The 12,266-nt window shown below is 42.7% G+C and overlaps 1 protein-coding gene across 3 annotated transcripts in view; it reads right to left on the bottom strand.

The window, feature by feature from the left end:
* The window catches only part of FYCO1 (FYVE and coiled-coil domain autophagy adaptor 1), a 54,460-nt gene that overhangs the window by 26,605 nt on the left and 15,589 nt on the right, over nucleotides 1-12,266 (bottom strand). For 2 of the 3 annotated variants that reach the window (XM_082499128.1, XM_082499129.1), the window contains exons 6-12: nucleotides 11,334-11,477; nucleotides 10,458-10,551; nucleotides 7,413-10,043; nucleotides 6,263-6,355; nucleotides 5,160-5,278; nucleotides 1,758-1,925; nucleotides 1,177-1,326 (exon numbers count right to left, since the gene is read on the bottom strand). In XM_082499128.1, the coding sequence (XP_082355254.1) occupies nucleotides 1,177-1,326; nucleotides 1,758-1,925; nucleotides 5,160-5,278; nucleotides 6,263-6,355; nucleotides 7,413-10,043; nucleotides 10,458-10,551; nucleotides 11,334-11,477 (3,399 nt within the window). The remainder of the gene's footprint in view (nucleotides 1-1,176; nucleotides 1,327-1,757; nucleotides 1,926-5,159; nucleotides 5,279-6,262; nucleotides 6,356-7,412; nucleotides 10,044-10,457; nucleotides 10,552-11,333; nucleotides 11,478-12,266) is intronic. The other variant, XM_082499130.1, reaches the window with a different exon arrangement.

Below are 12,266 nucleotides of genomic sequence, written 5' to 3'. Positions count from 1 at the left end.
ACCCAGAAATATGCAATACAAATAAATAACATTTATAAAGTACATACAAAGGAAATGTACTTATAACATTACACAAGCCGAATCTCATACTAAGTTAGAGCAAAACTATTTGATTGTAAGGACTGTATGAACATGTCTGTATGTCTCTACTTAGTAATCACCCCTCTCCTCTTCAGAGAGGGAAGAAGAAATGATATTGGACACGTACATGCACATTCGTCTCTCCTGCCCTCTCTGCTCTGCAGTCTCTCAGTATTAAAACTGTCAGCCACTTTTTAATGTACATGTTAAGATTTTCATGAAGAAAAGCACCCAGCAGGGACGACTATTATTTGTGAAGTCTTAGTGGTTTTGTTTTTCGTAATCATTTAAATCATTAGTAAGCAAAAACATGAGCAGATTTCACAGGTTTTAGTAGAAATGAGTAATTTTGAAGTTGTTACCGGAAATGATGTCACTGTTTATTAATCCCCAGCAAATGTTCCCTACATTCATATGCAATTGAAACAGTCTCAGTACTACATACCTTACAGGATGAATCAGGTTGTGATGATAAAGAACAGTAAAAAGCCAAAACAAACATATCACTAAGACCCTGGAATGCATCCTCTTAAATATATTTGAATAAATCTAGACTGGGGAACTAATAACTCCAATCAGGCTACCTGTATAGGAAATAATTCAGTATTAACTTTTTAAAAAAAGATTACTCTGCAATTGGTAATTATCTCTGACCATTCCTACTGTAAGGTAACCAAATTTGTAATTGCACAGCATGTTGGATTTGTTCTGGAATATTTCTATCACAATAGCAAAATCATCTTAGTGAATCTTGTTTACAGCATGCACAGAGCAGTGCATAATAAATATATTAAAACCAGGATCCTTCAGAGAAACATACTATGTAGGGTGTGATTATCTTTGTTTCCAGAATTGAAAAACTGACAGACTCCCCATGACAGAGTTGCATCCAGATCTTTGCCTTAATACTTATCAAGGGACCTTTCCATTAACGTCTCTTACCCCTTGCAGGCTCATATGTTCTTTCAGCCTCTACAATGTCCTGTATCAATGTTTCTGACCAATGAACTGTGAACATTAAGAAGTATTTCATCCATGTAAACGATCATACTGAATTTTGCTTTTGAACAGCATAACTGAGTTCAACAAACTGACCTGCAGTGGTGTCGGCGCACCATCCATGAGAATTCTCTCTGGCAGTCCAGACAATGATTAACCTCTGTGTCCCCCTGCCACCTTTGCTCTGCGCTAAGCTTCTGCTGGAACTCCAGAGCATCTGATTTTTGCCACAAAGCATCCTTATCTCTGCAGAGATACAGTCAAAAGAAAGAAAAACACATAGAAATTATCAGTGCTGGTTTACTGCTAACCAACCTCAATTTAGATGCTGGTGAAAGCTTCACAGTAAAAAGTGCTTTGCTGTAACTTTTGAGGAGCTTTCAGAAATAAAGATAGATCAAGAAACCTACCAAAGCTCTTGGGAAGGGAGGCAGAAAAATACATGCCATGCAGAGAATTACATATTTTTGCAAAACAGACAGTAAATTAAGGAGGAGATAATATTGTGTGGTATATTTTTGATTGCACTATGGAAATGCAAAATTTCAACTGCTGATGAAATTGGCCATTACCTGTATATTCAATTCAGGAATACCAGACTGAACCACCTAGGCAGTATCCTTTAACATCCTAAGCTAGGATTTGAATTTATGCTTGCTGTTTGTTTTGATGCCAACCTGATAAGTTCTATCAAACGTTCTTCAAGGAACTGTTTTGTTCTCGTCAGGTCATCCAGTTCAGCAAACAACTTCTGGTCACTGCTATCTTTGTCTGCTGCCACCTTGCTGAGCTTCTCACTGTAATCCAGGACCTTCTCTTTTGCTTCATCAGCTTCTTTTTGGATCCTGACCAAATACAAAGCCAATTAAGAATTGTTATTAGCTCACATGCATTCAAGTCTTCCTCATGGAATAAAGGGGTCCTCCACCCTGATGAACAGGTAGTTTCAGTGAAATTCTTTTCAGTGTGCATATTTTTTTATAGCTAGCCAGAATCTTTCCAGTTTTCTGCATCACTGAAAGTGCACACAGATCTGTTATCTGGTGAATACAGTCAGCAATCAGCAATTTCTTGGATGCCCTGCTTATAGCAGAGCTTATGATGGCTACCACACTGGGCATAAAATTACTGTCCTTGGAAGCCATGACCATCAGCCGCTGCAAACTGAGCTAAATGGGGTAAGTCCTGTAGCCACAGGTTGCCCAGCATTTGCAGGTTGCACACAGAAGGGCGATTTAACACACCATACTCCTCCATCGCCTTCATGTTCACAAAAGGGAAACAAACCAGTTTCTCACTATATTCTCTAACACAGATGCAATTCAAAAACTAAAGGTTAAGACAACTCAGTTCACTGCACAGTCAGTGGAAAGAAGTGTCCCCAGGAAACTTCCAAGTATGTAAGTCTCGGCTTGACGATACGGTAATTTCAGTACTGTGAGTCCTAGCAACGGATCAAAAATGCTACAACAACACAACATGAAGGGCTGGGCTGGGCTGAACTCACTCAGCTAATTCAGCTGAATTCAAATATTTCAATGACTTAGATCAAAGGGCAACAAGAAAAGCTTCTACAGGTACGTCAGTGATAAAAGGAAGATGAGGAAAAATGTGGGCCCTCTCTAGAAGGAAACAGGAGACCTAGTCATCAGGAGTATGGACAAGGGTGAGCTACTCAATGACTTTTTTGCCTCAATCTTCAATGGCAAGTGCTCTAGCCACACTGCCCGAGTCACAGAAGGAAAAGGCAGGGACTGGAAGAATGAAGAACCGCTCGCTGTAGGAGAAGATCAGGTTCGAGACCATTTAAGGAACCTGAAGGTGCACAAGTCCGTGGGACCTGATGAGATGCATCTGCGGGTCCTGAGAGAACTGGTGGATGAAGTTGCCAAGCCACTATCCACTATATTTGAGAAGTTGTGGCAGCCTGGTGAATCTCCCACTGCCTGGAAATGGGGAAACATAATGCCCGTTTTTAAAAAGAGAAAGCAGGAAGACCCAGGGAACTACAGGCCAGTTAGTCTCACCTCTGTGCCCGGCAAGATCATGGAGCAGATCCTCCTGGAAACTATGCTAAGGCACATGGAAGATAAGGAGGTGATCACTGACAGCCAACACAGCTTCATTAAAAGCAAATCGTGACTGACAAATTTGGTGGCCTTTTATGACTGGGTTACAGCATTGGTGGATAAGGGAAGAGTAATTGAAAATATCTACCCAGACTTGTGCAAAGCATTTGACACTATGCCACACAACATCCTTGTCTCTAAATTGAAGAGACACGGATTTGACAGATGGACCACCCCATGGATAAGGAATTGGCTGGATGGTCACATTCACAGAGTTGTGGTCAACGCCTCAATGTCCAAGTGGCGACCAGTGACAAGTGGAGTTCCTCAGGGGTCAGTATGGGGACCAGCAGTGTTTAACATCTTTGTCAGCAAAATAGACAGTCGGATTGAGTGCACCCTCAGCAAGTTTGCTGATGACACCAAGCTGTGGTGCAGTCAACATGCTGGAGGGGAGGGATGCCATCCAGGGGGACCTGGACAGGCTTGAGAGGTGGGCCCGTGTGAAGTTCAACAAGGCCAAGTGCAAGGTCCTGCACATGAGTCAGGGCAATCCCAAGCAAAAATATAGGCTGGGCGGAGAATGGATTGAGAGCAGCCCTGAGGAGAAGGGCTTGGGAGTGTTGGTGGATGAGAAGCTCAACATGAGCTGGCAATGTGCACTTGCAGCCCGGAAAGCCAATTGCATCCTGGGTTGCATCAAAAGCAGAGTGGCCAGCAGGTCGAGGGAGGTGATTCTGCCCCTCTACTCCACTTTTGTGAGACCCCACCTGGAGTACTGTGTCCAGCTGTGGGGGCCCCGACATAAGAAAGACATGGACCTGTTGGACCAGATCCAGAGGAGGGCCATGAAGATGATCAGAGGGTTGGAGCACCTCTGCTATGAAGACAGGCTGAGAGAGTTGGGGTTGTTCAGCCTGGAGAAGAGAAGACTCTGGGGAGACCTTATAGCAGCCTTCCAGTAGTTAAAGGGGGCCTACAGGAAAGCTGGGGAGGGACTCTTGATCAGGGACTGTAGCAATAGGACAAGGGGTTAACAGTTTTAAACTGGAAGAAGGTCGATTTAGATTAGATATTACGAAAAAATTATTTTCTGTGAAGGTAGAGAGACACTGGAACACGTTACCCAGGGAAGCTGTGGATGTCCCATTCCCGGAAGTGTTCAAGGCCAGGCTGGATGGGGCTTTGAGGAACCTGGTCTAGTGGAAGGTGTCCCTGCCTGTGGCAGGGGGGTTGTGGAACCAGATGATCTTTAAGGTCCCTTCCAACCCAAACTATTCTATGATTCTATGATTTTGTACTGATGACAGTACAAATTGACTTCAGCACAGATCAAGAATTATCAGTCTTCTCAAAAAGACAGGTGATACCAGCACAAAAATGTAAAAATTTGGTTTTGATTAACCTATTAGAGTCTGTTTGAGCCCATGCCTCATGAAGATCTATTTCAGACTGCCAGATAATCCACACCACACAGGCCCACATTACAGACCTTGGAAACACAGCTTGCGTTAGATACTTAAAGCTGATAAGAAACCTGACACAGACATGCAGGATGTGGTCCCATTCAAATAATTCTTACTGATTCCCTGAAACTTCATGGAGAGGAGAGAAAAAACAACCTGCCAAAAAGCACAAATTTTCCATTCCTTATAAAAAAACCAAGCAAATATTGGTGTTTTAATTTTGTGATTAACCTATAAGGTAAAAGGAGGTTGTAAAATGTCTTTCAGTTTCATAAAGGAAGACATACAATGAATTTACATCATCAGCTAAATTAATGATACAATAAAATGTAAAACCTGCATTCATGTGTGCTATGTAATTTACACGTTTCTCATATGAGGTGTCAATCTGATATTCCCCATCAGTGCCCATGCACTATTTGGCCTATACAAACCCTGTGGCATATGCTACTTCATAAAGCACAGCAATTTTCAATATGCTTTGGTTACTGGCTCCACACTTGGCTTACAATTAACAGTTTGTGTAAAGAACCTAAACTCCTACCTTTCCAAGAGTTGTCTCAGAGATGTCACCTCCTCTTCTTTCTGCAGCCGAGCAGATTCCGATTCAGACAGCTGCTCTCTTGCTTCATCCAGCTTTCTAACCAAACTCGTGTTTGCAGCCTAGTAAATAAATTAAGGTATTTCCTTACATATAAAAACAACACTTCACCAAGCACTGGACAATTACCAAGACACCTAAACAATGCTTTAAAAGAATCAGTTAAAGCCAAAAAACCAATTAAGATGTTATTGTAATAAGCAGACGCTAATTAGTTGTGTACTAGTGATTGATTAGTACTGTCACACTGAATAAGGGATAGACTCTAAAGTAAGACAGTGTTTTAAGCACGTAATTCTTATTAGTCCATGTCAGTTGAGCTTTAGCCTCCTTATCAAGGAAAATCTCTCAAAGATAATGGCAAAAGAATATGCCCTTAAAGTTTTTTCACCACCTAAAAGTTTCAGAAGAGGAAAATGTTTATTAAAGCTTTATGGAACATGAAAGGCAATGGAAACAAAACCTTCTTTGCACAGCTAGCATCTCCAGGGAAGTGTGCCAAACTTTGAGTCCTCAGGGAACATACCTAACTGCATCTAAAGGTGTACGTATTTTTGCTAGCAGGCAGGGCCAGGTTCAATGATCTTGACTTTCTTCTTTCTGGATTCCTAACTTAACTGTTTGATAAATGCATTGCAAAAATCTTACTTTTTTCTGGGTGGGTTATTTCACAGCCAGATTACTTCTCTGATTCAGTGCCCCTTGCAGCCTGCAAACAGCAGGATCCACAAGTGTGGCTGTGTGCAGTGGGCATGCAGGGCCTATGACAGACACCTTTTAAATGTGCACCACCATTTTAAGAAGTGTACACATAACCAGGTCTTACATAAAACCTGACTAGCTTTCAAAGCAGGACAAATCCTAAGTGCCGTTGGGCTTTTAGTAACCTCTGTTTCAGTAGCTTATTTTCATCTGCAGCACCTGTATTTATTCAAGGGCATTCTTAGATTCAGCCAGTCATCAGAAATGCTGCCTGCCTTCTCAATTATAACACTAATGCCTGCTGACACAAACACCTCTGTATTTTAATCAGATCAAGCACCTACTTGTAACTCGGCAATCTCTTCCTCTGCAGCATGCTGTTGTCGCCTCTGCTCCTCAATTTGCTCTCTTACTTTCCCACACTCTTCGCTGACAGCCTAGCAGAGAGATTGAGCCAGGAGTTAGCATTCCTCTCGCAGCCACCCCTTCATCTACAAAATTCCTAATTTTGAACCACAAGTGCTATTGCTGCCATGTATGGGATAAATGCAGCACCTCTGTCAGGCTCATGAAAGACAGTTAAAGAGACACCCGGCTCATGGGTTCAAGGAAACTCCCCTCTGTGGTGGCAGACTAGCTGTGTTTTACTGTTACTTGCTATGGGCTATTACAGTTCTCAACAAAAAGAAGGCCCAACTTGCGAAATGCTTTGGCTCAGAAGAGTGAGATAGCTCAAACAATATTGAGGTTTAAGAGATGTTTATGAAAATGAAACATAAAAGGATGCATGCCATTTTCTCAAACTTGTGGGATTTTTGGATACCACCAGTGGACATAAGCCTCTGATCAACTGCTAGTCTTAGACGTTATCTCAGAATGGCAGACAAAACACAGTAAAGTCTTCAGCCTTTAAGTGTACTGTTTCACATACACGGGGCCAACTCACATTTTTCCGGAAACAAAACTTTGATCTTCTCAGTTGCTACCTTGAGCAGTTGAAAGAAAAATACATGTGGAAATTAACTGCAAAAGTATCTGGTCTCAGTCTAACTTTGCTTTCATCAAAATCAGTTTTAAGGAGTAGTGTTACAGGTGTGGGGAACAGGTTTTGCAATGTTCCTACCAAATAAGAAAAAAATCACCGCTGTGACCAGAGGGAACTGTTACAGAAGACGCCACCTTCAGTGCCAATGTAGGAAATCATCACCCTCTCCATTACTGGCTGGCTTTTTCATATGACATGGCCTCTCCAGTGTGCTTGGATGGCCACAGTGTACATCTCCAAAAAACTCTGAAGTGTTATTTTACCTCAAATAGGCCTAGGTCCTGGGTGTAGAGACATTTTCAGATTCCCAGGCTAAGGCTAGTTGTGTGCTAGTCTCAGAGCCTGACCAACACAAACCTTAGGATTTCATGCAGTAATTGCCACAGCAGATGGTAAAGCAGGGGAAAACCTGCACAGCTCCGTCAGCTATAATAATCACATTACTTTACCTTGAATTTTGTCTGATAATTTAGAATCTCTGTGCTCATTTGAAATTTTATTGCAGACAGCTCTTCTTGGCTGGTCTCTTGGAAACTCTGTGCCTGTTTCTTTACTGTCTCCAGCTGCAATTGCAGACTTGGGACAGCTGCGGCACATATTTGAGCCTCCTCTAATTTCTCTTGCAGGCTCTTGTTCTCCTGTCTGAGATTAGAGATGTCAAGTTTCAGCTTCTCTTGTTGCTCTGCTGCCTCTTCTTCCAGTTCTTTGAGCCTTTCCGTGGCCTGGGCTAACTGCTCTTCTGCATCCACCTTTTCAGAGGTCAAGGCACAAATCTGAATACCAAGTTCAGCCATATCTGTGTTGGTCCTGTGGAGGAGATCTTTGTTTTCTTCGTTTTCCATTGTAGCGACTTCCAAGTACCGCTTAACCTTGGATAGCTCTTCCTTCAGGTTCAGCAAACTATTTTCCAGCTCAGCTTTTTGATGGGCTGCTGTCTCCTGCTCTTTTTTTAGCACTTCTTCTCTTTCTTTACATTGCATGAGTTCTTGCACGTGATTTCTGTTGAGTGACTCATTTTGTTCTTTCAGCTGCTGGACAAGTGCCTTCTGCTCACCCAAGACAGTCTCTGTGATTGCCAGCTCACCTCTCATCTGCTCTCTCTCATCAGTGGTCTGCTGAAGCTTGACTCGCAGGTCAAGGACTTCTGCTTGCAGTCTAGACACTTCACCTCGGTTGACATCCAACTGCTCTTCGCTCATGGTCAATCTGGAGGCCAGCTCTTTTGCCTCCTTCTCTAGAGAAGCCGCCTGCTGTAGTTGGTGTTTTTCCACTGATTCCTTTTCTGATGTGAGGGATTCAATAAGCTTTGTCTGATGAAGGCAGGTCCTTTCAATACTGAGCTTTTCCACCTCAAGAGTCTCTGCTTTCTTCCTCTGTCTTTCAGCTTCTGCTCTCAGATGCTCACACTGGCTCTCCATGCCTTGCAGTTCTGCTTCTTTCTCTGTGAGCTGTGCCTGGAGACACTCTTTGCTTTCCTTCAAGGTGCCTAAGCTTTTTTCTGTTTGTAAACTATGCTGTTTGGCACTCCTCAGCTGTGCTTCAAGTGAGGCATAAGACTCCTTGGTGATCTCTTCTCTTTGCTTTAGTTCTTCATAGTCTGAGTGTAGAGCCTCTAACTTCTCCTCCAGAATTTGGCTTTGCCTCTTGGCATTCTGCAAGTCTTCATCCAGCTGTTTGTTCTCACCCCGGAGCTTCTTCTCTTTTTCATCAACTGACACCAGGGCATCATCTATCTCACTCTGAAGCTGTTTCTCAGAGGCTCTCAGCCTGGCTATCTTGGCTTCCAGGGAAGCTTTAGAAGCTTCCAAATTTTTCAGCTTCCCTTCCATCTTCTTCTTGGACTGCTGCAAATTCGCATTCTCCTCTTTCAGTTTCCTGCTCTCCTCATCCATTTCGCTCACTGAAGAGTTTTGCTGCTCCATCTGCTCCTCCAGCTCCTTGACTTTCTGGCTGAGATGCTCTTTCTCAGACAAGAGTTTCCTGTTTTGCTCCTCAAGGCTACACACAGTCTGACTCACCTTTGTTAAGCGACCCTCCTGTAGTTCAAGTTGCTCAGCTTGCGACTGGGCTTCCTGCTTCAGTGCTCCTTCCCTCCTACCATACTCCTCCTCAAGTTTCTCTTTTGCTTTCCTTGCTTCCTCAAGTTTTTTTTCCAGTGACCCCACCTGAGCCAGCGACCCCATTACCTGGGTCTGGAGCTCAGCCATCTCCTTTCCTTTCAGGGTCAGGGCCTTCTGAAGTGCATCCATTTCCTTTGCCATGGTTTCCAAGCTCCCAAGCAGCTTTTCACTCTCTTCTTTGGAGTCAGCAGTGAGGCGATTGTATCTGGATTCCAGTTCCTTGTGTGCCTCTTCTTTCAGCTGCAGCTCCTCCCTTGCTGCTTTCAGCTGAGACACATGTTCATCATTGAGTTTTTGCATATCTGCCTTTTCCTTTTCTGTTTCCTGAAGCTTCTCTAGCAGTGCCCGTATCTGTAGGGCAGAGTCACAGTGGGCTGTGGCTTGCTGTCCCTTTTCCTCCAAGGCAGCATCAACTTTTGCAAGTAGTTGGAGGTTCTTCTGTTCTGTAGAACTCAGCTTGGCTTTGAGCTCATTGATGCAAAGATCCTTCATAGCAACCAAAGCCCTAGAGGCCTCCAGCTCCTGATTCAACACCTGTAGTTTTAAGGCACAGTCTTCCTTGCTGGTCACCAGCTGCTCCAGCTTTGTTGAATATTCCTTCTGCTGCTCCACTGCATTCAGTTCCAGTGACTGCAGGCACTTCTGCAGGTCATGAACAGTGCTCTGAGTGGAGTGTGAGACCTCACACTGCTTCTGCAACTCTGTGATCATCTTTGTCAGCCGGGAGTTCTCCTCACTGTAGTTATTGCTCTTCTCCTTTTCTACCTGTACTTGTTCTTTCTGAAGGCTGACAGCTGCCTGAAGCTCTTGGTTTTCCATTTCCAGATGGTGAATACGATCTTGAAGTTCCCTCTGCCTCAGCTCAGCCTGATCAAGTTCTACACGCATCTCTTCAAAGCCCTCAAGGTGTTCAACATTTAGTGAGCTATTTGCATCAGGGCTGGAGGGAAACTCTTGGGCCTAAATGAACAGAAGGGAAAAAAAAGAAAATTTAAGAAGTATTAAACATTCATTTAAATGGTGTCCTCAAATGAGAGCAAGTTCCAGTTCTTAATGCACAGTGACATTGTATGTTGCATTCACAGCACTACAAGATATCAACTTATAGGAAATGGGGCTTGTTTTCACAAAAGATAAATGAAAACATACCTATCTGCAGGCAGTCTTCCGAATATATCTTTTTTTCCTCTACAAGATTTGCATATTCAGTTGAATCAGCTACTGAACAATTCCCTTTACTTTTAATTAAGAACTCTTTTTGTAATTTATCATTTTAAGAGTCATAATCACCATAAAACTACCAAGCTCTCCAGAACTACTCCATTAATTAAAGATCTACCATGCCACTAAAACATTTATTTGTAATTTGCTTACCTGCAAATAATTGCTCACTAAACTGCTCATGCTGGAACTGCGACTCGGGGGCTTCCATAAATATGCTGAAGATCCAAGAGAGGACAGTGTCCTCCTGTGGATTACACAGAGAAACAATATATAAGAGAAGTCTAAGCACATACATACATGTCTTTCTACTCTTACATGTAAGATTTATCTAGTTGTAACTACCACATACAAAAAGACATAACTGCACCTGGTGTCTGGGCCAATAACCACTGAATTTTATGGAAAACAAAACCGGGATATCAAAGGCACCTATAAAAGATCATGAGGTTGGTCGCCATGACTTCCCACATCCACAAGAACCAATGCAGCTTTGCTTTAAGAAATTGTATTGCTGTGTGGTGGCAGGTCAACCAGGTGGTGGCAGCATGCAGCCCTGGAAAACACCTACTGATACAAACAGATCTGGATAAGAGCCAGTAGTTTTTGTTATTCCCCGCTTTGAGGGAGAATCAGGCTGTGGCGATGGCATATTGTCTTCCCTACCATTGCTGCAAGTGAAGCCCACTGCTTGGCTGTTCAGTCACTACAAGTCTCAGCTCTTAAAACAGAGGATCTAAGAACATATTTTCTAGTGCATGTGAAGATGAGAATAGCTCGGCCTGGGATTTGGGCCTAAATCGCAGTTACTGGAGGTACTCCATTACAAAGCATCAACTCTGATCTCTGGTACACAGTTTATTGAAGGAAAAAAAGGCCAATTTGGTCATAGACTAACTACCTGGAGAAAGTACGTCTGCTCTAACACAAGTATTCCTACCTTCAAAAGCAGAAGCTTTTACTGATTCTGTAGCAGACAAGTATTTTATGGCCCTGTTAATACAAAAACACAAAGTATTTCTATCTTACCTGGCAAATGCTGGCCAAGCAGCATCTAAATCATAGCCTCGTGATGCCAAGTCAAACTGAACGTCAGTGAGCTCATAGAGTTGACCCACAATGTCAGAACTCATTTTGGAATTCAGAAATGGACTTCTTGCATAGTACCAGTCGCTTGAAAACAAGCAAACAAAAAAATTAAGTAATACTCATTCCTAAATAAAAAGAAGCAGCAGTTTCACTTGCAAAAAAACCACACAACATCATTATTCACTCCACCCCAGAAAAATTACGATATGCTATTCTAAACGCAAACTGAAAACAACCAGACCCACCAACCGACATCCCATCCCTTTGATGTGAATGAAATCAAACAGCTTCAATGAATTGCACAGAAATGTTTTTAAATTTTTTTTGTGCACAAAATATTTCTTGCTGTAGTGCTTGGGCAAAACACTGGCAAGAAAAAATATTTGCTATACACTGTGTAATCACACAGTAAATACCTAAAGCACACAATACATCAAAAATGAGGGAGAGAATGCAGTAACTAGAGTTAAATACACTGTGCAAATAGTTAGCTTTTTCTAAAAGCCCTACCAGTGTCCCTCCAACCAACTACAAACTATCTTCTGTGTTCCTTGGCCGGGGGCAAGCTGTTCCTCTTTGTGACAATCCAGAGACATACGCAAATGCTTTCTGGGTCCTTGTGCAACACATCCAAATTAATCCTCCCTTATGATGTACAGCACAGAAGATCAAACCCAGGATCTTCAATGCTTATAAAAATGTCACCTTTGAAAGTGATGTATGGAAGCATCAGCACCACCCACTCCACACACATTTAGCTGTAAGAACTTTCAACCTTTACCAGCCTAAAATAGGTATGAACCAGTGACCCAGGCCAAAAGGTCTATTATCCTTCCTATCCTACTACCAGCCCTCTAAGCCAGCCATTTGGAA

The sequence above is a fragment of the Vanellus vanellus genome (assembly GCF_965231255.1).
Source record: "Vanellus vanellus genome assembly, chromosome: 2".
Classification (NCBI taxonomy): Eukaryota; Metazoa; Chordata; class Aves; order Charadriiformes; family Charadriidae; genus Vanellus; species Vanellus vanellus.
Note: the sequence above shows the minus strand (reverse complement) of the source record. Positions and strands in the feature narration are given on the sequence as shown.